Here is a 26047-nt window from a genome sequence, read left to right as displayed (position 1 = left end):
TTGGGAATGACTTGCAGGCGACAGGTGCGGGTTGTGACACAGAAAATAGGCCAACTTGAAAACATACTAAATATTGGAAAATGGTAGAAATGCAAGACATTTCCGAGCTTTATTAAGCTTTACTGCCACTGAGAAATGTATTTGTGCTCTCTTCCTCAATGTGTGAACATGTGTGGGTTAGTTTTCCTACCTAATGTTTTTCAGTGTATAATAAAATTGGACGATGTTCTTTTGTGAAACATAACAATGATGGTTTTTTTTTTATTGTTATACAGTTTTCTTGTCATGTATTTTGTAGTGAGTTGTAGTGTGACTTGTATTGTGATGCATCAACTAAAAAAATGTCTGCATATCAATCTTTGTATTTCTCACAGTTCCATTTTCACAGTAGAAATATTGGCAGATCAGGATAATGTGTTATTGTCGTAGTAAGACATCCTTAAGACAACCACTTCATCAAAATTATTAGAAAACAGGTGATACTTTTCAGAAAATGAGAATTTGTCTTAATAGTTAACAATCCTAAATAAAAAATCTCAAATATATCCATAATTATAGTTGCAAACCAACAATCGTCCCTAAAATGGCAGGGATTTATCCCTAATGGATTTTTTACATGCAAGACAAGCACAGGTTACACTCATGCCATCATCTGTTACACGATTATCATATCATCTATGAATTGTTTGGAGCTAATGTCACTGTATATCAGTTTATATTGATGATATTCTTGATTCTGGAAAAATTTGTCAACTTGACGGTTTGCGCAAAATGGGTGATTTGTGTTAGAGTTGATTGTCCCAATTTGCCAATAGTGGCTGGTCAGTAAATTTAGCACAACTTGTATGTGGAAAGCTGGCACTTTCAGAATGGTATTTACAGGGTAAGAGGACACTGGAATAGCACAACACTGACCAGGCAGTCTTCCACTGGCACAAATCACCCAATTTGTTGACAGAGGTTTGTGTGTTACCTGTTGATAAAATAACGAGGTAACACTGTGTGTGTGTGTGTGTATGTGTGTGTGTGTGTGTGTGTGTGTGTGTGTGCGCGCGCGCGTCCGTGCGTGTGCGTGTGTGTGTGTGTGTGTGTGTGTGCGTGCGTGCGTACAAATGGACACATTCTGACATACATTCTGGCTACAGTACTAAACACTATAAGCATAAGCTTACTCGGGGCCCTAATTGCCAAGCCAGTACTGGCTATTGAAATGTTTCACTTGAAAAGGCTTCACATGTAAACTCAAAGTCTTTCTGTTTAAAAGATCACTTCACCTCAATTTCTCTCCTAATCAAGGTTTTATTTTCATGATTTCTTCTTTCAGTTAGCAAGCTAATCACTCTTCTCAGAAACGGTCAACTTTTTTTCATCTGGTCTCTGAGCGCGTCCATTTCTCCCGTAGGGGAGCAGGGTATTATCCCATTTATGAAACCGAGCCGCGCCGTGGTGTTTTCGCCCAAAGTGACACGCGGAGCCCATCTAAACAGAGTTGTTTTAAAATGACACCGTCGTCATGTTGTGACTGACCGGGCAGACACGTCCGTTACGGAGTAGTTTGGTATCTCCCGCACACCGCGCACCCCTCCGCTCCGCCGCAGTGGAAGCGGCCGGAATAACCTTGGTGTGAGCCAGTTGAGCGGCTGGAGAGAAGAGCGAGAGGCTGAACGGTGCGGCGGGGGAAGATCAGCGATCGCTAGCGTGAACATGGCGGAGACCGTACGCTCGCTCTTCGACTACCGGGAGCCACCGAGCCTGGACAGCGACGGAGAGGGCATCAAACCGGCACCGCCGCCGCGGGGGTGAGGGAGTCAATTAATCATGACATATAACATAGTGGGAAAAATGTTTGATAATAGTCTTTCCCCTCACCAATGACAGAACGAGAGGGTGTGTGTATATGTGTGTGCGCGCATATATGTGTGAGGATGTTTTTTGATAGAACTAGCTAAAGTTGTTGACAGACGTTACATATCAAGTTTGTCAGTGAGTAAAAGTCGAACGGAATGAAATTATGTGAGATACCCGCATGTTTTTCTTATGTGAACCTGTTTTTTTAAACGTTAAATCGCCTCACAAAGCAGCTCGAAAGAGGTGTGTGCGCGCGTGCGCGCATTTGGGTCTGTGTATGTGCGCGCGCACGTGTGTGTCTGACTATCTTTGAATTCAGCTAATGAATGTGTATTTTTGAGTGACACGGTAATACTAATAAAACACAGAACATGCCATGTGCATTGTATTTATGTTACTTTTGTCAGGTAACATTTGGCTGAAACAGAAAAACTATTTGACTTGAGAGCATTAGCAGTTTGTTTTGTCTTTTACTGTATATAAAAAAAAGTTTTCAAGAACATAAGCCACAATGTAACTGTTAATTTTCACAGATCTAGAAATGTTAGGATTGATATACTGTCAAAGCTCTCCTGTGTCTGTGCCGATGAGTGCGCGCACGCTCGCGCCTGTGTGTAGTGAGCGTGCGTGTGTGCGCGCGAATGTGAGTGTATGTGTGTGCGCATGTGTGTGTGGTTGTGTGAGAGTGGGAGAGAAAGGCACACACAGGGAGGGGGAGAGAGCGTGAGAGAGAAAGGAGCAGCTCTGTGTGTGTGTGTGTGTGTGTGTGTGTGTGTGTGTGTGTGTGTGTGTGTGTGTGAGAGAGAGAGAGAGAGACAGGGAGGGAGGGGGAGTGGTGTGTGTGCGGGGGGAGGGGAGTGGTGTGTGTGTCTGTGTATGTGTGTGCGCTAGAGCAGAGGAAGGAGGAGGGAGTGTGTGTGTGTGGGGGGGAGGGAGGGATGGTGTGTGTGTGTGAGAGGGAAGGGAGGGGGATAGAGTGTGTGCGTGACAGAGACAGACACTGAGTGTGTGTGTGTGTGTGTGTGTGAGAGAGAGAGAGAGAGAGAGAGAAAGAGAAAATGAGTGTGTGAGAGAGGGAGGGGGAGCACACTGTGTAAGGAGTGTGTGACAAAGAGAACAGGAGTGTGTGTGTGTGTGTGTGTGTGTGTGTGGTATTGAGTGAGTGAGTGAGTGTGTGTGGTTGTGTGTGAGAGACAGACAGAGTTAGAGTGTGTGTGTGTGGTTGTGAGAATGAGTAAGTGTGTGTGTGTTGTGAATGCAGGGTGTGTGTTTGAGAGAAGGGAAAAAATGTGTTTTTTAAATGTGTTTTTCAGAGTGTGTGTATTTGCACGCGTGCATGCTTGTTATTGTGTGTGTGTGTGTGAGTGTGCGTGAGAGAGTGAGAGAAGAGAGTGAAAGAGAAATAGAGACAGAGACTATTAGTGTGTGAGTGGAAAAAGAATGGGGAATAAAGGTGTGTTTAGTGTGTGACAGTAGAGAGAGAGAGAGAGAGGGGGAAGATTGTGAGAGACTGTGAAGGACATGTGTGTGTGTGTACGTGAGAAGGAGCATATAAAAAGTGTATGTGTGTACTTGTGTGTGTATCTCTGTGTCTGTGCATGTATGTTTGCGTGGTGTGTGTGTGCGTGTGTGTGTGTGAGACAGAGATAGAGGGGAAGTGTGTTAGAGGCACAGGGAAGGGGAGGGGAGAGTGTGTTTGTGCATACGTGTGTGTTAGGAGAGTGGGGGAGGGAATGTGAGTGTTTGTTTGTGTGTGTGTGTGAGAGAGAGAGAGAGAGAGAAGGAGGGGAGGTGTGTGTCCGTGTGTGTGTGTGTATATGTGTCTGTGTGAGTGTGTGCGCACGCACTAGCATGGAGGGCTGTGTTTATGTGTAACCAAGTGGTGTGTGGGTTTCTGTGTGTTTGTAGAAGGGATAATAATCAAATGTGTGTATCTGTCTCTCTGTTAAAGAGAGAGAGAGAGAGAGACAGTGTGTGTGTGTGTGTGTGTGTCTCTTCTGTGGTGGTGTAGTTGTGTGTGTGTGTGTGTGTGTGTGTTGTCTTAAAAGTAGAGAAAAGGCATCTAGTAAGGGAAATAATTTTTTGAGTGTGTGAGAGATGGTACCATAGAAACGATGCAGAAAGTGGTGAAGGAAAGAGTGTATGTCTGTCTTTAAGAAATGGAGGGATAGAGTGTGTTTGTGACGAAGAGAGAAGGGGAGGGTGTGTGTGTGCGTGTGTGTGTGTGTGTGCGTGTGTGTGTAACAGTGAGAGGGAGTGTGTATGTGTTTAAAAGAGAGAGCAAGAGCAGAGGGAGGGTGTGTGTTACAGAGAGAGAGAGAGAGAGAATGAGTGTGTGTGTGTGTACGTGTTTAAGAGAGAGAGAGGGAGAGAGGAAAAGAGAAGGGAGGGTGTGTGACAGAGGGTGAGGATTTGTGTGTGTGTGTGAGGGGGGAGAGAGTGTGAGTGTGCGTGTGTGTGCATTCACTTGCGTGTATGCAAGCTTTTGAAACAGAAGGGGAGGGTGAGTGTGTGTGTCTTGGAAACTGAAAAAGAAGGCTTGGTAGCTAGTGCATATGCTGTGTGTGTGTGTCTTTGTGTGTGTCTGTGTGTGCATGTCTTTGTGTGTGTCTGTGTGTTCGTGGATGTGTATTTGTTCTGGAGGGAGAGGTGTGTGTATGTCTGTCTGTCTCTGTCTGTGTGTGTGTGTGTGTGTTTGTTCTGCAGTCAGTAAGAAAGGGAGGGGTGTGTGTCAAGGGGGAGACAGACACAAGGTTTGTGTGTGTGTGTGTGTGTTTCTGTGTGTGTGTGTGTGTGTGTGTGTGTCTCCTAGACAAGGGCAGTGTGTTTGTGTGTGTCATACAGAGGAAAGGAGAGAGTGTTTATGCATCTACTTTGTTTATGAAAGAGGAAAGGACAGTGTGTGTGTCTGTGTGTGTGTGTGTGTGTGTGTGTGTGTGAGAGAGAGAGAGAGTGTGCAAGCGCAAGAGAAAGAAAGTGTGTTTGTGTATGTGCGTGCGCACACACTGTTTGTGTGTGGGTGGTATGGTATATGTGAGAAGGGGGGAGGGTGGAATGGTGTGTGTTTGTATCTGTTTTATTATTGAGGATTGTGTGTGTGTGTGTGTGCTTGTGTGTGTGTTGGAGAAAGAGAATGTTCTGCATGAAGGAAGGAGTGTGTGTGAGGCTTATTGCGTGAGTTTGTGCATGTGTGCCTCATGTGTGACTGGAGTGTGTGTGTGTGTGTGTGTGTGTGTATGGTTGTGTTTGTATATAATCCAAACGTATGTGGAGTGAGCACTAGAAACAGTTGCGTGACAGAGGTTGTGTGTGTTTGTGTGCATCCTTGTGTGGGTGTGTGTGTGTGTGTATGCGCAAGTGCACATGTTTGTTTGTATGTGGCTGAGAAAGAATAATGTGTTTGAAAGAACATATGTGTGTGTGTGTGTGCGCACGCAAGAGAGAGGAAGAGGGAATATATTGTAGCAGATATGCATGAGTCTGAGAGTCTGTAATGTGCAGATTGTATGCGTGCGTGCCTGCCTGTGTGTGTGTGTGTGTGTGTGTGTGTGTGTGTGCACGTGTGTGAGAGAGGGAAAAAGAGTGTGTGTGTCAGAGATGGAACATGAGACTGTGGGTTTGGTTATTTGAGAGAGAGAGAAAGAGAGAGAGAGAAAGAGAGAGAGAGAGAAACTGAGCACTGGAGAGAGAGTGTGTGTGCGCTTGAGTGAGCTTGCCTGTGTGTGTGTGCGCATGTGAGCTTTAGAGAGAGGGGGAGGGGTGTGTGTGTGCGTGCATGTGAGCTTGGCTAGAGAGAGGATATTTGTGTGTACTGTGTGAGTGTGTGTGTGTGTATGTGTGTGTGTATATGTTTGCGTGCCTGTAAGCCTGAGAGGGAGGGGTGTGTGTGCGAGTGAGTGCCTGTTTGCGTGCCTCTGTCTGTGTGTGTGTGTGTGTGTGTGTGTGTGTTTGTGCATGCATGTGGGCCAGAGAGGGGGAGGGGTGTGTGTGCACATGTGGACTCAGAACTGTGTGTGTGTCTGTGTGTGTCTGTGTGTGTGTGTGTGTGTGTGTGTGTGTGTGCTCACGCATATGTGGGTCTTGAGTGAGGACTTGTTTGTGTATTTGTGCATGCATGTGGGTTGGCGGGAGGGGGCTGTGTGTGTGTGTGTGTGTGTGTGTGTGTGAGTGTGTTAGAGTGAAGGAGAGAGAGAAATGCGCAGGGAGAGGGAGGAATGGAGAGAATCGATAGAGAGAGGGTGAGACAGATTGAGACAGGAATGAAGTGAGAGATTGAGGGGTCAGTGTACTGGAGGAGTGGAGGTAAGACAGATTTGGTTGGCAAGAAAGTTCTCAGAAACTCATTGAACCAGAACTGCACACACACACACACACACACACACACACACACACACACACACACTCACACACACACAGACATACACACACACACACACACACACACACACACACACACACTCACAAAGAAGACCCAAAATAATCCAGCAAAATATAAACTCTGAGGAGAAATGGTGTTTTTCTGGGAAAAGCCGGTGACCTGTTGGGATAAAGTGTAGCCCAAGCCTTCTAGCTAAGACTGTCTGTGTAGAGTAAGCATGAACAACTGGTGCATGAGAACATTTTTGCACGAGAGTCTAATTTTGTGGTGATTTTTTTCTGCAGACCTCTATACACAGTAGAGCCTTGCTAATCTGAGCTCATTTATTCATACTGGTCATTTAACCAGTGAAATGTCCATATGATTGAAAACAGTGAAACTTGAAACTCGTCTTGCTATGCAAACACACAATATATTCTTCAGAAACGGCAATCACAGAGTCGTACAGCACTGTTCTGTCATAACCAATGTATGGTGATATGTATCTTGTTGAGGGATGGGAGTCGCTACAGAGCCTCCTATGAATATTATAATTAGGTTTGGGCCACAATGTAATCGTACTGCAATCCAATGCAGTAGTTTTGATAAGCTCTTTTTTAAGTGACTATGTTAGGAAGTTGACATGACATTCCCTATAGCAATAATATGTCAAAATCACTGTTATTCAGCATGAATTACTAGATCAAATTCAAGATCTTTAAGATTATCAAGCACATTGTTTGGTCTCTTCCTTAATATCCTTGAATAAAAATATCTTCGCTACAGCGTGTTAGTGTTATGGGCAAAAGTATTGCGCTATTTTCTAAGTAGATTTTTTTCTCTTCTCACAGTTAATCGATTATTTGAAATGGCCTAATCTTTGTAATGATTTCTTGGCAGTTATTTCATTCTAAGATTTAATTTCCAATAGCGTGGTCTATTGTTGCAGGGAAAAAAAAAACAAAGCTTCTCAAGAGGAAAAAAAATTCTCCACATACATGAGAGCAAATGCGCGCACATGCACACACTCTCTCTTGCGCACTCTCTTAAACACACACACACACACACTCATACACACACAGTATCACGAGTCCAGATGGGAGTGGAGTGGATCAATACAAAGACAGTGGGTCTGGTTGATATCTCTGCTGAATGAGTATCTCTCCCTCTCTCTGTTCTCTCTCTGTCTTTTTTCGCTTTTGCTCCCTTTTCCTATTTTTCTCCCTCTGTCTTTTTTCCCCCGCTTCTCTTTTTTCTCTCCTTTCCCTTTTTCTCCACTTCTTTCTTTCTCTCCGCTTTTTTTTTCTTTTCCTCTCTCTTACACACACATACACACGCGCGTGCTCACACACACAAACACACAGTAATGAACACTTCAAAATCCAAAGCACGATCTTCCTATGGCCTAGTTTTAAGAGCCTCCAATGTCATGCGAGTAAAAAATAGACTGACGGAAAACAATATTGAGATCTGCGGTAACAGAACTGGCCCAAAATCAGCAGAGGCAGGATCAGTTTGGCTCTTCAGAGCGCAGCGGTTGCGGCGTGGATTTAGGCTAAAGAAGATAATCTCAGATCAGTTGCTTGGCCATTCTCTGCTCTCACAGGTGGCGTCTTCTTCTGCTCTCTCTGGGGTAATGGCACACTCCTTAGCGCTGATTCAGGGTCAGTGTACTGAACTGTTAACCAGAGCCAGTGGAGCAAGATCTTAGAATCAGACTGCAGATCAGTGCTTGGTAAACCAGCAGTACTGAAACATTGTTTTTGACATAATTATCTGATCAGAATCAGTCAGCTGGATTCACCATGTTGGTTTACCTCAAAAACACTCAGATAAGTTCAGAGGTAACGCTGTGTTTCTCCAGCTGACTCTGAATTGGGGTTTTCTTGTGGCCCAAAGTAGGGCTGGGCAATATATCGATATTATATCGATATCGTGATATGAGACAAGCTATCGTCTTAGATTTTGGATATCGTAATATCGTGATATGGCATTGTCTTTTCCTGGTATTAAAGGCTGCATTACAGTAAAATGATGTCATTTTCTGAACTTACCAGACTGTTCTAGCTGTTCTATTATTTGCCTTTACCCACTTAGTCATTATATCCACATTACTGATGATTATTTATCAAAAATCTCACTGTGTAAATATTTTGTGAAAGCACCAATAGTCATCCTTACAATATTGTCGCAATATCAATATCGAGGTATTTGGTCAAAAATATCGTGATACTTGATTTTGTCCATATCGCCCAGCCCTAGCCCAAAGCTGATGACGTGAATTTGTTGAAACCGAAGGACAATTGTACAGATGTTTTGCCACACAGTGATAGTGTGTGGCAGGGCAAGATATTCACTTCTTTTTTTTTTTTTCACAGGGCATTTTTTGCCCCCCCTTGATCTGATTTGTAGAGGTGTTTTTGTTTTTTTCAGGGGCAATTTTATTGAATTCTGAAATAATACATGCATTGCATATTGGCAAATAAACACTCAATTTTACCACTAAAATTTGCTTTATTTTAAATCATAATATACCACACATCCCACACTTCTTTCCAACTGCTGGAAACTTGTGGCAAGCCTTACAGCCTAACTACTCTCTGCCTCCAACCGGTCCGTCTTCCATCCCTTGATTGTTGAGTTTTTTTACAATGTTGGTTGTTTTGTTTTTGTTGACGCAGTGCTTTGTGTGAGCTCGGCATTTTCTTCTACTCCTGGCTGCGTGGTGACAACACTGTCTACTGCTTCAGGCTGCGTACTCAGTCGTTTTCTGATTTTAAAAAAAATCCGCTCAGTTTTTCTAGCCCAGAACGCACTAGAAAGATTCTCCTGTTCATAGGTTCCCACAAATCACCTACGGTGGCCCACGGGGAACAGTATTCGCATTCATGTGTGAATATTTGACAATTCGATGAAAAAAGTGTGAGCGGGGTGAAATGCGAGAAAGGGTACTCCTAATTATTGGGGGCATTTCTTACCCTTAACTTTTCATTTCACAGGCATTTTATGAGCTTTCAAGGGCATTTTGCCCCGAGCCTCTATTAATATCTCACCCTGGTGTGTGGTGAGGAAATATGACAATCGGAAAATCACAATGTATAAAAATCTGTTTTTAGTGGGAGTTTTGACAGGGCCTTGGCTGAGCGAATTTACTGCAGGCCAAAATGCATATCATATGAAATCTAAAACCACTTGCAAGATTTCTTTTCTTGTTCCACTCATGCACAGTAAACACTGTAAAGAACAATGCAAATAAGTGTGTAGTTGTGTGTCGTTGTGGTTTTTGGTGTTGTGTGTGTGCGACCTATGCACATGTGTAAATGTGCTTTCTGCATATGTGTGTTTGTTGCTGGGGGGGGGGGGGTAGACTGAGGTTGTATTGATCCATTAGGCAGCCATCAGCTTATTGATCATCCTCTGACCTGATTGATGTGAAGTTTGGCCAGGAGGCTGATTGATTAAATGATAATTGTGTGTGTGTGTGTGTGTGTGTGTGTTTTCTCCCCAGGCGCGGTTGTGGAAGGAAAAGGAAAGGGACGCCAGTGAAAGTCTTTGTCACCCACACTGAGGAGGAGAGCGTGCCTGAACACAGCTTCAGCCCAGGTGTGTGTTTGTGTGTGTTATATCTGCGTTCCGTGATGTTGGTGTCTGCCGTCAAAAGTGTGTGTGTTTGTGTGCCTGTGTGTGTGCGTGTGCTTCTGCCTGTGTGATTTGTATGGGGGTGGGGTGTGTGCGAGTGAGTGTGACCTACTTTTGTGCGTGTGTGTGTATGTGCGTGTTTGCGCGTGTGCCTGTGTAAGTATGTACTGTGATGTGCACCTGTGTATGTGCTCAGGGAGGAGGGGTGATGACCGTGTGTGTGTGTGTGTGTGTGTGTGTGTGTGTGCGCATACTTGTATGTAATCCTTTTATACTGACTGTTGCTGTGCTCTCAGGTGATCGGAAGGAAGCAGCAGAGAATAAACGGCCCACACTGGATGGGCCTTTCTACAACACTGCTCCTCATAACTGGTGAGTGTATGTGTGTGTGTGTGTGTGTGTGTGTGTGTGTGTGTGTGTGTAATTGTGTGCAGTTGTATTTATTTTGTATTCATCGGAGTATGTAGAATACAATTTTTTATGTGCATCCTGATGTTTGCATATTATGTTTAACATTTTCTGTAGACTGTTGATGTCAGTGTGTATGCAAGCAGGCCTTTATGGACTGTCCAGGGCCATTTCCCAGCTTTGGTTAAGATTTAGGAAGGAAAGAATGAATGGAAGCTGATCTCAAGTCAGCACTCAAGAGCAGCTGTCACCCTAAAGCAGTGGCTCTCAATCCTGGTCCTCGGGACCCACAGCTGTGCTGGTTTTCATTTTAGCCATCTAATCAGGGACTGATTTACACCTGGGATGTCAGATGAATGTGGCTAACGAGCTGGTAGTAGAAAACCAGCAGTGCTCTGGGACCAGGATTGAGAACCACTGCCCTAAAGCAATGGAATGGGCTTACATGTGTGAATTCTCTGTGTTTCATTTACACTCATTCAGCAGCAGTGACCCCCTACAGCTAGGAAATTGACCTCACAGTTAGAAGACTATAAATGCTTTGAAAATTCATCTTGTGGCCTTATTGTGCAGCCCGCCCTGAAAAAAACAAAATTACAATTGTAATTCCAGCACACCTGTTCATACACTGTGATAAAAATATTCCTATAAAAGCCATTCTTAAATCGCAGCACCTACACTAATCCTAGAATGGACCCAGGAGCAAAGCTGTGTCTCAGAACCAAAATGACTCCCACAAGTTCAAAACAATTCTACAGGAAACATTCATATGTACATATGTACTCACAATGAAAAAGGATAAAATAGAAGAGGATAGAAAAGTACAGAAACAGAGCATATTTTTCCGGTTCAGCCAAGGAAGAGTATTAGAGCAGAATGGGAACAGAACAGAAATGGGCACTAAATTGTACTTCGACCTCTACCCCTCCCTCCCCCTCCTCCCTCTCCCCCTCCTCCCTCCCTCCCCCTCCACCTCCCAGTGGTCCATCGGAGCAGGCTGACGACGGAGGTTCCAGTGGAGCCAAGACCAGCTCAGCCTCTACACCAGCTCCTGCCGCAGCTCCAGCTCCGGCTCCGGCTCCGGTTCCGGCTCCAGCTCCTGCCCAAACCCCGGCCCCTGCCCCGGCACCCGCCCCCGCCCCGGCTACTTCAGCTCAGGCCCCAGCTCTGACCCCCGCCCCCACCGCCCCAGCTGCCCCAGCGGCCTCTGCTCCAGCCCCGACAGCCGGCTCCTTCCCTCCCTCCCCTAACTGCCGCATCCGAGAGGTGCACTGCGGCAGCCAGGTGCGGCTGGTGGTCATCGCCATCCGGGACATCACCAAGGGGGAGGAGATCACCGTGGACTACAGCCTGACAGAGTGGGGCGAGAACCTGGTCAGTGGCTTGAAAGAGCATGCACATGTGTGTTTGTTTTACTATACTCGTTAGGACCTTCGTTGACTACATTCATTCCCTAACCCATAACTCTAACCTTAAAGGAAAAATCCACCCTAAAACACTTAACACTCGTAAAACAGCTATTGCCGATGGACCTTGCATTCTGGGTAAAGGCTTTTTTTCTAGATTCACCAATTTGCACCGATGTTCAACGATCAAACAGGGAGAAATCTATCGCGTAAGAGACAGAGATGTTAATTTCTCCACAGACAGTAGCTTTAATAGACCAGAATGCAACACAGCCATAAGACATGTTGTGTTTTGAGTAAGGGGCGAGACTCTCACTTTTACTCGACTGGAAAACCTCTCACTCAGCAATGCTATCACTGTTGCTCTCTCCACCTACATGTTCTCAAAGCCCACAGTATCATTTTTGCAACAACATCTTTTAACGGCTGGTAAATTCTGATGAACATACTTTGTATATAGTGTTGGTGGATTTGTGTAATCACATCTTTGGATTGCTTTCTCAAAATGACTAACTCATCAATTATCGTCATCCTGGATGTAAACACACAAAATCTGTTCCCTGTGCACTATAGAAAATGTGTTTGAATTCCAGTATATGCACAAGGCTTATTAGATGTCCAAGAATGCAAGAAGGAAATCCTGGTGTCTTCAGAAATGCCTTGTATCACAAATGATACATTAAGTACCTGTGACTTAAAAGTTGATTAGAAATGTTCATTAATACTGTGTAAGGAACACATAAAAAATGATTTTACAACTTTTAAGGTTATGAAAGTTGTACTTGTTAGTATATGTTTACTAAGGATTGCCACTGTGTGCATGGAAGTCAAGGGGCGACGACTGAAGCTGTCGCCATGTCAGTGTGACAGAGTGGGAATAGGAGAGCAGGAACGGGTGGGTGGCAGCCACATTTAGTTGTTATTGTGTTAAAAAAGTATTAAGTATAATATGTGACAAATGGAACATTGCTATGTCTTTTGTTTTACAGTAAAGAGCCATGAAGCCATAGTAATTGCATCGCGTGGTTTGCAACCCTTAAAACCCAATGTAACATTTTTGATACATTTTTGTAACTCTTGAAAGAAGTGTCAGATTTTCATTTATTATTTTTTTTCGCAAATATGTTTTTTAGGCTCCCCTCGGGCAGGTCTGATATTGGCTTAATTTGCATGCAAGTAAAAAAGGGTCTGGGCTTTAATGCAACAAGTTCAAGCACATTCTCTGGGGCTTGTGGAAATGCAGGAAATAACAAACTGAAGTAGAAGTGCACAAAACGGTTTGAGGGAAAGTGGGTACAACAAAAAGGTAAATTACAACACTTAATCACAAAGTAACTCCTAGAATGCATTGAGCATTGCAAATTGATTATATGTAACAGTGTGTGAGTATCTGAGGGTGTTTTTTTCCTTTAATCTTAACCATTACCCTAATTTAAACCTAATCCTAGTTCTAACCGTAACCCTAAACCCATGTTCTAATCCTGAACTAATCTCTTCCTGATATTTCTGTCCTTGTTAGGATATTTGGTCCTCATAAGTATAGAAATACACACACACACACACACACACACACACACACACACACACACACACACACACACACACACACACACACAGTTCACAGATCACTGATTACTATAGATAGGCTACCATATGTGTATTCACACACTGTTCACCAGCCTCACACATATGCACACGCACGCACACAAGCGCACACACATGCACACACACACACTTACACACACACACACACACACACACACACACACACACATTCATATTGCACACCACACACACAAAGCTAAGCTAGGCATGGGGTTACCATGGTGATGGCTGAGCTCCAGTCCTCTCTCTCTACCTGTAGTCCTTTAGCAACAGTAACCATGGTTATTACATGACATCTGTTCTGTTAATGGATCTCATCAGATTGGATCAATTTACTCAACAAAATAATGATACCAGAATCCATTAAAGAAAATTAAATTGAGAAATTAGCATAGGTGTTTTCAATTGGACCATGGTCTCACCAATGCTTTCAAAGTCACATCTTCATATCTTAACTTTAGGTCTGTTTTCTGAGATGCAGTTTTGTATCATTGCCTGATTGGTTGGTTGGTTGATTGACTGATTGATATATTTGTGCTTTCCTCAGCGGTGCAATTTAATGTCTAACCCCATAGTCTATTGCTCAGTAGTTGAGATAGTGTTGGAATGAGTATCTAATTTCACTCTTTTTCTTTGGCTTGTTAGTGGGAGATTTTGAGTCCTAATTAACCTCCGTGCTAACGACCAACTGTGGAGGGTGTCCTCCTGCTCTCTGAGTGACAGCTGAGGCTGATTGTGACAGTGAATATTAACGAGCAGAGCGCAGCCTGCTTTAACACAACTGCTCTGTCTCCCACAGGGTTTCCGTGGTACTGTGTCTCCAGGGCGATACGAGTGTAACTCTGACCCCGAGAATAACAACAATATCAAAAAGGTAAAAAAAACACTACCCGTTATATACATCATATAATTCCATCCAAGTGACAAGTGGCTGTTTATTTAATTCCCATACACTAATTTACCCGGACTTTTCTCACATCTACACACATTTTTTTATTAACACCTTTTTTATTGCTACAAACATATCTTTGGCACAACATATGATATGTTTATCTTTTTTTTTTTTTCCTCTCCGTCTCTCCCTTCCAGGAGGACGAGCCCCTCTCTCTGACAGCCCAGCAGCCGCAGCAGCAGCAGCAGCAGCAGCAGCAGGAATACCTCACCCCCTCCTGGTCCCTCTCCCCCTCCTCTTCCCCCATCTCCCACTCCGACGCCAGCGACTCCGAACCTGGAGACGAAGACAGCGCCAACCCCCGTGGGCGCGCACTCCGCCGGCGCAAGAAACGGCGCGGCACCCCTTCAAAGAAAAAGACCCCCCATCGGACCCCACCCGGGCGGCCTCCCCCGGCCTCCCCCACCAACCTCCCTCCTCAGAACCGCCCCGCTCCTTCATCCCACCCTCCACCGCATTCCTCTCCTCCCTCCTCATCCTCCTCCACCTCCTCCTCCTCATCAGCCAGGCCTGTGTTCAAAGCCCCGGCCCCGCTTGGCCCCAACACTACAGCTAACGTCAACACGAATATCTCCAGAGGAGGGGTGGCCATAGACTCCCAGCGGCAGACCTGTGAATACTGTGGACGCCACTTCCGCTCCCTGGGCCGCCACTTGGACAAGCACCATGCCCACCAGCCCGAGGTCTGCTCTGCCCTCGTTGAGCGTTACACACAGATGCCCCGCCTGCATGCACAGCAAACACACCCCGCCGCAGCTCAGTCACACACGCAAACTCAGCAGCACTCGCAGTCGCCGCCAGCCGCGGCACAGACCCGCAGCGCAGAACTTCCGCAGAGTGGCGTCCAGGACCTCTCCATGTCCCCGCCCACTCTCACAGCAGCTAACCAATCCCCTACCTCCACCGGAAGAAACTCCACCCCTCCCGTGCTGACTCCTCCCAGAGGACGGAGCGCAGTGCCAGTGTCCGTCTTAAAGAGAAGCCCACCCCCTGTGGCTGTGACCCCGCCCCGAAAGGGAGGAATGAGGAGGGGAAAGAAAGAAAGACAGGAGGAAGAGGACGAAGAGGAAGGAGATGTGGAGGTAGTGGAGGTGAAGAGGCCCAAAGAGGAGGAGGAGGTAGAGGTGGTGTGCCCTCACTCCTTCAACAATAACCCGGCCAAAGAGATGGAGCCGCCACCAAAAGAAGAAGAAGAGGAGGACGAGGAAGAGGAGGAGGAAGAGGAGGAGGAGGAGAATGGAGTGATGGAAGTGGAAGACGACAGTGGAACGGAGGATAAGGAAAAGGATTTGCTGAGGTAACTTGAAATCTTTGCCTACTTTGTGAGTGATGCATGAAATGACCATATGCATGAAACATGCTGTATTGCTGAAAAATAAAAAAAATAAAAAAGGCAGCCTGGGCTTTCAGAAGGACATTTATTTATTCCAGAAAATTACCTAAATCTGTTCAAATTTGTCAAATTTTGAGTCTGGTATATTAGACATTGGGAGGGTTAGATTGCAGGGAACTGTAACAAAACCAGCCAACAAGGTCAGGTCTTACAAGGCAATTGAAACTAATGACAAGTACCTCACTTTGTCTCTCCCCCTGCAGCAGTTCGGGGCGTCTCCACATGCTGCCCCTGCTCTCCTCCTTGTCCTCCCTGGTCCTTTACCTGCGTCGGCTGCAGCACTCGGCCTTCCTGTCCCTGTCTCGGCAGCTGCAGTCTGCCGAGGCCTGGCGCCTCCTCTGCCACTCCAGCCTGGCGCTCCTCATCTTGTACAACAGACGACGCGAGTGCGAGGTCTCCAAGCTGTCCATCGTCGAATACCGCTCTCGCATCACTCCCCAGTGCCCCGTACCCGTCCCGCCTGGCGCCCCTCCGGCTCTTACCCCACTGGAGGCCTCTCTGTCGCCCTTCGAGCGCCTGGTGCTCCCCCACCTAGCTAGAGTCGGGGTGCAGGGTAAACGAGGGCGGGTCCAGCCCCTCATCCTGCCCCCTCACTGCGAGCCCTGCCTGGAGCTGCTTCTGCAGACACGGCAGGATGTGGGAGTGGACCCTGCAAACCCGTATGTGTTTGCCAGGCCGTACCACTCCCCAGCCACGCCGCTCCGAGGCACCGATCTCCTCCGCAGCCTGGCCCGCTCCAGCGGTACGCGCAACCCCCGTGCCCTGACCCAGACCCGGGTGCGGCGCCAGGTGGCTATCCTGACCCAGCTGCTGCTGCTGGGAGAGGGAGAGGAGCCTGGGCAGCCGGGAGGCAGCGCCGTGGAGAGGCTGGAGCACTTCCTGGAGAGGGAATACCATGTGACTCAGAGCTGCGCTGGAATTGGCCAGGACCCAGGCCTGATGGGCAGAGTGGGTCGAGTGGTGCTGTGTGGAGAGAGAGACGGAGTGCTGTTCAGAGGAATGAGCCTGCACCACATCTGCCTGGAGCTGGACGGTGAGATGGATGGATTGATGGATGAATGAATGAGTGGATGAATTAAAAATGTAATTTACGAGCCCCCACCTTCTTTTCCCTATGTGCTCAAGCATCTCCTGCCTTGAAAAGAGTTACTCCCCTCCCTCCTGCTTATCATGTGTATGTCTGTGTGTGCGTGGGAAGTGTTTGAGAGCTGTAGTGGAACAGTTTCTGCTCTGACAGGTAGACTAAGTACTGTTCTGTTAACTCTCTCCCCCTCCTTTCTTCCCTCCTTCTTTCCTTTTGTCCTTTCCTTTCCCTCCCTCTCTCCAGTGATGTCAGGAAACTCTGCAGACTCGTATTCGGAGGGAGAGTCTGAAGGGGAGCAGGTGAAGGAGAAGCCCGAGCCGCCCGCCCCCGCCCCCGCTCCTGCCCCGACACCTACGCCCACCCTGCTGTTTGTCAGGAAGGGCAAGAACAACGGGCGTGTGGGACGACCCAAGAAGCTCAAGAACACCCAGTCATCCGCTGCGCCTGCTCCCCCTCCGCACACCAACCGCAGGAGAGGCTCCGGTCAGCCCCGATCAGGTTCGTTGATGTGCATCTTCACCGAGTTCAGTACGCAAATGTTCATGGCAAATGTGTGTGAGTGAATGAGAGCAGGAATAGGACTGGAAGGTTTTATGATCACCCAGAATTGTGAGTTTTGGTGTGTGTGTGTGGGGTGGCTTATTTGAAGTTTAATTTCCTTCATTTCAAATGAGAGAATCAGTTACTGCGGCATTGTTCCATTGCAGATGCAGATGAATTGTGTTGTGATACATGCACATATTGCGTGCGCTGGATTTATTCTACTTTAAAGTGCTGATTACACATTAGTAAATTCAATTGTATTAGCTTTCTGTGAAGTTTTGGCGATGAAAACATTTTGTCAATGAATCAACGTTGCAATGAAAAGATACACTATAATACTACAATCAGTTTTCACCTAAATACATTTGGGCCAAGGGATCCTTGCGCAGAACACTGCTCATGATTGGCTGCAACATGAATGCATTATGGATCATGGAAGTGTGATCCTTCCTTCCTACCTCTAGTTCCAAAACAGCTGTAACTTTGTTTTGTTGTGTGTGTGGTGCTCAGGTGTCTTCTAAAACTCCATTCTTCTCCCCTCCTCTCCTCCCACCCTTTCAGGAAAGCGTGGCGTCCTGAAGCGTCCTTGGTCGGAGGCGGAGCGCGCGGCGGTGGAGGAGCACCTGACTCGGAACATCGCCGAGCTCCGCGTCCCCGCCAAGGCCGACTGCGAGCGCTGCCTGCAGCAGTGCCCCCTGCTGGTCAGCAACCACCGCGACTGGCGAGCCATCAAGTTCTACTGCCACAACCGCATTCAACTGCTGAAGAAGAACCAGCGGCGTGACAGCGATCCCCAGCCCCTCATCGTCTGCTGAGAGGGGGAAGCGGTCGGCATTGGGGGGGAGGGGGGGAAGGAGGGGGGACTGGAAGGAAGAACCTAGTGGATGTCTGGTATTGTGCAGTTGATCAGAGCAGGTTCTCAAATGGCACCCTGCTGCCCAAGAAACGCACTAATTTTGAGAAGACAGTCCTAAATTTCGCTCTACTCCACTTGTAGTGCGGTCGTTTTTGACATGGCTTCTAATTTGACACCCAATGGCATTTTGTGTTGAGCCACACAAGAACTGAAATTCAATTATCTTTTGCTGCACTACTTCAAGGTCTTAACATTACACTAGAGTCTTCATGGTGCTCCTGTACTGAGTGTTACAGTTTAAGTCTTGCCAAAAGCAGTGCGCTTGGAAGGGTGCCATTTGAGATGTGCCTTGGGGGACTTTAGAGACCATAGCACTGGCCACAGCCTGTGTTGTATTGTATATGGACTTTTTTATTTCCTTCCAAAATTGATACACTAAATTGATATGTAAACAAGGGAGGCACGCTAGCCCTACAGTGTTGTTGTATGAACGTCGTGGAGTAGCACTAGTGTTTTATGGACTTGGAGACATTAATAGGACAAATGGCCTCTTCTTGGGCCACACTTTCCTTTATAGTGGCTCTATAATTAGAGTAGGCCTAACTACTGCTAAGCTAGAAGAATAGCCAGATTTTTCCTCAAACAAGCTAGTTCTTCTTTTCATACAGCTGACTGTGCAATTCTGACTTTGGTTTGACTATATTTGGACCTTAATTTACATATAAGGTACTAGGTTATGAATGAGTTATTCTTTTGCGGTTACTTTGAAGAGATGTTTTTTTTTGTTTGTTTGTTTTTTCAATTCAAATGGAACACAATGTCGTGAGGGAAAATAAAAGATTTTTTGACAAACTCCAAAAGTGGGAGTACTGTGTCTCATGAAAGAGACAGTGAAATGTCATCAATACATTGTGAAGCCTAAGATGTGTAGTTAAGCCACAAAGTCCAGAAACATTAGAACTGTTCTGCAACCTGTTGCTTGGGACTCTTGTCCCCTCCCTTGAAAACAGATACAGTCAAGATGTCAACAGTTACCACTTGCCCAAGCAACAGTATGTCCTTGTTTGCATCGTTCCTATTGTTTGTTTTGTTGTGCCTGTTGCACATTTGTTTTTCAAAGCAGTAAAAAGGTGCTATAGGCTATCAAGCTGGATATCACTTTATATGTGGCAAGGAAATTTTCCTTGGTTGTGTTAAAGTTTCTTAAAAAGTGGGCATTTAACAGAAGTGGACGTTCCATGTTGCCACGTTAAGTTGCATCGTCTGTGTTGTCTTTTCCAATGGCTAGAGCTCCTCCTGTCCTTTCCCAGCCACACTACATGGTTTGCAGCTTGACTCGATTTTTTGGCTTCTGTCAGTGTTGCTAGAAATCCGTGTCCATTGGACTAAAACCTCCATGAAACCTCAAGACAGATACTTGAAGTTATTTAAACCGTTCGCATAATCTTTGTTTTTTTTCGTGCTCTAGTCTTGCCAGTTACATTGTACATAACAAATATATTATTATCATTATGCTAACTGGTTGTTTGTGCTAGGCTATATGTAGCTTTTTCCATTTCTGAGTTATTGCTATTTGTACATAAGCCTGTTTGTAAATAATACTCACAGAAACACAAAGAAAAAACAACACAATGTATGAAATGCCTTGGTTATCGTGTTATGTTTTTCTTTTTTATAAGTCTTATAAAAATGTAAAGCTTTATCTCTTGTGGTGTGGTCATTTATTTGAATGTCCCATTTAACAGAAAAATAAGTGTGATTTTTTTATTGCAAAATTATATATATAAAATATTATGCTAGTTAGGATTTGCTCAATTTTAAAATAATTAAAGATTTTCTCTGATGTGCAACTCTTAAGTGCAACTTCTGCATAGCACCAGAACACCTTGATTTAGAGGCCAAATGAAACGTCTTGCTTTTTTTTTTTCCTTTTCTAAAATCAATGTGTTTTTCGCTTTTCTTAAATGAATTGTGCTGTCCTAGTTTTTAATCATTTCTCTAATCTTCACTGGTGCTTTGTGTCACACATGCAATTCACCATTAAGGACACTAGGTGGAGGTGTTGGTTCATAGACCAAATATCTAGTCTGTTCTGACAAATGAGAGGTGAGGAGTAATAAAACAGAAGTGCAATAGTGAGAGGAAACTAATTTAATTTGCAATGACTGATGTTCAGCCAGTTAATGATCCTGCCTTTAGTCCTGCACCCTTAAAATTGTTAAACAGATAAATAGATTGACAATATGACCGACTGATGATGTCACAGTCCGTGAACCCAACGAGACGTGAGGTGGCATACGTCACTCCGGCTGACGCAAATTCAGATTTCTGGTCTTCAGACAGCAGTATTGGCAGGTTGTTGGTCGTGTGGTGAGCAACCGGAGGATCTAGGTTCAAGCCTTCAGCCGACCTGCTTAAGCGTCCTGTCGCTTAATCCCTAGCAGTTTCAGCGCTGAAGATGACAAGCAAAAACAATTACTTGATATCCAAAATCTGCACATATCAACTGCTATTACAGACTAATAGGATCCACATGCACGGATTATCATTAAACGTTGCCAGGCCGAAATTACCATAAGTGAAATTTAACCCTTTTGTGGATGGACCCTTATAGGAAAGACGTAACATGGTAATCCAGTAGCAAACCAGTGTGATCCAAGCTGCAATTCCCTAAATTGTCCAGGAGATGGCGCTGAATGCACGGAGACAGCAACAAACGCGTCACTCCCCCCTTCTCTCTCCACTGTTAGAGTAAATCAACACTTAATCACATTGGGGAAAAAATTGCCTGCGCTGCTCTCTATGGATTTTCCATCAGCTGTTTAAGGCAAAATACCTGCTTTGACATCATTGATTGGGATGTGGCCACAAGTGCGGCATGCTTGAAAGTTTCAGCCCACAGAGAGCAGAGCAGCAGCAATTTTCTGCCCTGTGTGATGTAGTCTTGATTACCTAATTAAACTGTCAAATAAAGGCAAAAACAACAACAACAATCAAGCCAGCCTAAACGCTGATTTAAAAATGGGATTAAGAGTGGGGCAGCCGATCCAGCAACTAAAATGAGAGAGGCTGAGAGAGATTTTTTATTTCTCAAGTTCTCCCTCACTGCACATATCCCACTGGATTAAGGTATGAAAACTAGAAAATAACAGAAGAGAAAACTCGGAAGAAGAAAACGAATGTTGAAGATGGCACTGAATATGAATCTGTCCCTGTATGTGGAGTATAATCATTTGTGTTGGCTAATTTCAGTGACATTTTTTGTCAAATGTTTTGAAAAAGGAAAACGTTAATTAGTTTTAATATGGGATAAAGATCATGTTAACTTTCTGAAAATAAATAAATGAATAGACTTAACTAATAGAAAATGAAATAAAGAAAATAAAAAGTAAAAGGAAATGAAGCCATGGCCAAAGTGAAACCATAACACTGTCATGAAGCAAAGAATACACTGATGTGTATAACAAAAACTGATTAAATTGATTTTACTCTCTAGGTGCACTGGTAAAGAACAGTAATTTTAACTGAGATACTTATTGATTAGGAAGATCTATGTACAAACGACTTATAACACCTACTTTTGGCATTTTTTCAAATTTGCTTCTTAAACATTGTTCTTTCGGTGTATTTGTTCATGAATCTCCTTCCTTTTTACAATGAAAGTAGTGTTGAAAATCAAAATGTAAGTTTTGTGATGACCTTCCCACTCTGCTGGCTCTGTATGGCTCTGGTCTGTCCTGCAGGAGCCTGGTGGGCGGGTTCATCATTGAGACTGATGGAGAGCACCTGGGCCCGGTGCACTCCTTGTGCATAAGAAGCCTTTGGATCATGTCTCTCCCTCCTCATTTATGCACAGAATTTTGTTAATAAATTATTGTGTTAACTTTTACTTTGGCGTATGGCACCCTCGTTGCTTCCGTGAGCCGGGTTGTAACAGTTTCAAATCACAGGTTACTCCATCTTCTTCTCCAAATTCACTTCCAGCATCAACTGTGCTGCTGAAGATGGAACTGATATTGACATCCAGCTTTTTGACAATAAACTCTGGCTCCAATGCTCGCCATATGCAGGGAGCTCCTGGAGCTTTTGTAAAAATATATTCCTTTATTTAGAGAGCTGTTTTACATCATTCTTTGGTGGATATGATGTCATTTTTACAGAAGAATCGGGCTGATGATTGCAGCCTTGTGCACTTCTGTGGAGTGTTTGACCACAAGGAGTCAGGAGTGTCTCTCTTGAGCTACTTGGACACAGACTCAAAAACCTCTCCTGCCCTGTCAGATTAGAACAACATTTAATAATAATATAGCTGTAATAAGGTCCTATCTTTCACAGGCTTAAATAAATATTGCCCCTCCAGTGTATCATCGGCTTTCTCAAGGCAGTAAATAAGGTTATAGTGTTTAACATGCCCGCCCTCCACAAAAGTGTGTTATTTCAGGGGCATTGAGTGCATATTCATTTGAGATGATTGATTAAACCATATATTTATCCTTAATATATTATGGTTGGCTGTGGTGCTTAAGCAACTGAAAGTTCATGGGTTAATCAATGCAGACCTCAAGCTAGACAATGTAAAGATGAGGAAGCTTTTTGTGGAAGATTCTGGTCTGGGTCAAGGACATGGGTTGACATCATTTGATCGAAACTGCTTAATGGACTAGGCTTAACCCATGTCGGTGAAATAGCATATGACTGTTGTTGGGTAAAAACCTAGTATCTCCAAAATGTCAACTTGTGAGATAGACAGCCTTGTTTCTAGAATTTTCAAGAGTTACAAGGCCTGTATCCAACAGTGACAATATTCAAACTGCTTGAATTGTTTTGCCTCTTCAAAGCCGCAGCACCCTGTCACTGGAAATAAGCTCCTGACGCTTAAAATCTGCCTCCATTCCACTCAACCAGCACTTCTGAAGACTCATACCGCGCTACAAATGCATTGCCTTGCTTTTACAAAACCCCCATTCAAAAATAAATGGACTGCGTGTGTTATGCTGTAGGGTCATGACTTAAATCCACTTCCCTTGTGTTTCGTCCTCCAGGTCAGACCCTCACTGACAGTGATGTGGGTCCTAGTGACTGAGAAAGCAACGGCGGGGAAATCTATCCAGCTGTTGAAGGGGTTTCTGCAGATGGACCCTGATAGGAGGCTGTCACCCAGATCTGCACAGGGCAGTGTAGTCAGAGAGATGTGGACCACACTCAGAAGACAATGGAAATATTTCAGCGGCATACATTATAACTACAGCTATGATGAACTTGTTATTTGTGGGTTTTCTGTCCAGCTTTAGCTCACTCCGAGGTGCTTGAAGACTGAGGCCAGGTCTGATATCTGAAAGGGCTGAGCTGACGAGGCCTTTGCATATCATTACAAAGTGATCATTATGTTACACAATCGGATGCACTTGAGAGAACTGGGCTTTCTCCAGCACTCAACGTGAAGTCTGCTAAGCTACAGTAAGGCGAACAGCAGGCCTGTGCAGGACAGAAAAACAATTCACCTGTTAAGGCCAACAAGGCAGAAACCCACAGAAGACCTGATGAGTGAGATCTCATGTAATAACAGATATAAACATATAAAAGTCTCTTACAAGGACAGAAGGAAGAAGCGCTGCATGGGTCAGATATGAACTGACAGGTAGATGCAAACTGATGCTTTGGGTCCTTCACTTGCTCATGAAAAATTGAAGAAACAATTAATTTTAAAAAGCAGTGATCCAAGACAACCAAGGCACTCTGTCTTATGTGAAAAACATTTGTTTTACATGGGCTGCAAGACAATTAAAAATCAGCCAAACTAATGGCCCTCGTCAGGGTCATACTGTTTTTTGGATGACTGTTTTTTAGAATTCATGCTTTCGTCAATTTTTTAGAAGCAAGTGAAGGAGCCAATGTTTTTCTAATACACAAGTCTATTATTTAAATGTGTTTTCCATTTTCAGACGTAGACAGCACAGCCTGAAGCGTCCTGGTGGCTCAGCTGGCTGTGATGCATACCATCTAACAGAAACATCCTGGGTTTGAATCCAGCCTGAGACCTTTGTTGCATCTTTCTCCCAATCTTCCCTGTGTCTCTTCTCTGTATCTGTCAAATAAAAGCAAAAAAAATAACAAGAAGACATCATCCTTAGTCAGGCCAAACTCTCTGTTTGTGCAGAGACTTCTTGTTCCTTCTTGTTCCTTCTTGTTCTTGTTCCTCAAGCTTGCAGGTGAGAGGAAGTCTAAACATACACACACAATAAAAGTGTCAATATGTGGGTGAAAGCTATATTAAGTTTTTCCTCAAAAAAGCATATGTTTAGTATATGTTGTCATGATTTTTGAGACTGTTCTCCTCGGCACATTAAATGATTTTGCTTGCTTTTCTTCTATTCTGCTACTTTCAACTATTTGGCCTGTTTGGAACCGGTTACTCAGCGTATTTTGCCGTGAAAACTTAAAAGTGGTGATTGTTACACATATTGCCATTCACCTAAATATGACTCGCTTGTGTTGCCTGTGATTTAATAACTTCAAAGTTTTCATGCGTTTTTTCTGTTATTTTGTCCATCCCCTGTACTAATAAGAAACTGCACAAGGCTGCTGTCTAGTGGCTTTGCTGCAGAAACACACAATGACAGTTAAATGTTTACCATTTCATTATCAACTAGTATGGAGCCAAAAAATATTGCCATCTAAATACTTGAGACTTGTTGCATCTGATTGCTCTCTCTCTCTCTCTCTCTCTCTCTCTCTGTCTGTCTCTCTCCCTCTCTCTCTCTCTCTCTCTCTCTCTCTCTCTCTCTCTCTCTCTCTCTCACACACACACACACACACACACACACACACACACAATAGCTCAGATCCTGGGATACTGGCACCTAGGTGAGAGAGCACGAAGAGAGGGGAAGGAGGATTACAATTGTCAGGAGACTAACAGTTTCTTCATTCCAAACTCTTATACAAATGTTCTACGTTCACAAATTTGGCCAGCATCTTAACATAATATAGCCTAGGATGCAAAAAAAAAAAATATCAATAGGCCTACATACATCATGGGTTTTCCTAAAAATTAAAAAAAATATATATATACAGTAGCCTATATGATGTCTCTGTTATTTTTAGGGTTAGTAGTCCCAATTTAATAACTTACTAGTGCAGTGCCAGTTAAAAACATGCCTGTTTGGAACGGGCCGATTGCTTGGCCTCCGGTATTGCTGCTTGCAGCTTTCTCGAGAACCGCTCATCCAAACAACTTCCCACTCGACACTGCACGTCCTTGGGTCCCCAGCAATACACCCGCCAAGTGTGAAGTAGGTGGGACGAACGGTTCTCAAGATATGCGAAGGACACACATACAGAGATTCCTCGCTTTATAGTATGATGATAATAAATGGCAGACCAGATTTGTAGACAGGGTCTGTCCCTGAGGGCTTTTCTTGTGAGGGCATGGGTGCATTTTGCAACAACTGCAATTATATATTTACATCATTTAAATGTAAAAGCTCAAGAACATAGTATGGGGCCACAAAAGCAGTTCTTCAATTCATTGTCATTGCCCCTCCATAATTTCCCTCTTGATGAAATGCTAGAGCGTTGGTCCCAATGGGGTTTTTAGCTTTAACAGAAACAGGACGGACAAACCCCGTCTTTATTTTGTCACATGCAACCATCTACAACGCATGCATACACGTGCACGGCTGCCGGCACACACACACACACACACACACACACACACACGCGCGCGCGCATTCAATGGCACCGTGAAATCTATCTGCATTTTCCTATCTTGGCCCGTCCTTCCTCCGCGGGGCAGGCCAGGAGCGGTGGGTGCTATTTACAGCGCCCGGGGACCAACTTCTTTTTAATGTCCATCGCTGGTCAGGCGACAATCTTCTTGCATGTTTTTAGTGGGGGTTCTTATCGAGGAGGAAACCCCGTGAGCACGGGGAGAAAATGCAAACTCCACACAGAAAG

At 44.7% G+C, this 26047-nt stretch overlaps 1 protein-coding gene across 1 annotated transcript; it reads left to right on the top strand.

Annotated features, from left to right (window-relative positions):
* Nucleotides 1–1683: 1683 nt before the first annotated feature.
* On the top strand, nt 1684–18050 carry LOC139642312 (uncharacterized). The gene is made up of 9 exons (XM_071517102.1): nt 1684–1799; nt 9714–9808; nt 10141–10216; nt 11233–11626; nt 14063–14137; nt 14353–15512; nt 15812–16641; nt 16936–17190; nt 17797–18050. Exons 1-9 carry the CDS (start codon nt 1705–1707, stop codon nt 18048–18050), a joined length of 3234 nt encoding a protein of 1077 aa, XP_071373203.1. The 5' UTR covers nt 1684–1704.
* Nucleotides 18051–26047: the final 7997 nt, after the last annotated feature.

This window comes from Centroberyx affinis, unplaced genomic scaffold (assembly GCF_046629955.1).
Source record: "Centroberyx affinis isolate AG114_WGS23_722 - 3 ecotype Tasmania unplaced genomic scaffold, CSIRO-AGI_Caff_v1 ptg000458l_1, whole genome shotgun sequence".
NCBI lineage: Eukaryota > Metazoa > Chordata > Actinopteri > Beryciformes > Berycidae > Centroberyx > Centroberyx affinis.
This window is presented reverse-complemented; position numbering and strand designations above follow the sequence as displayed.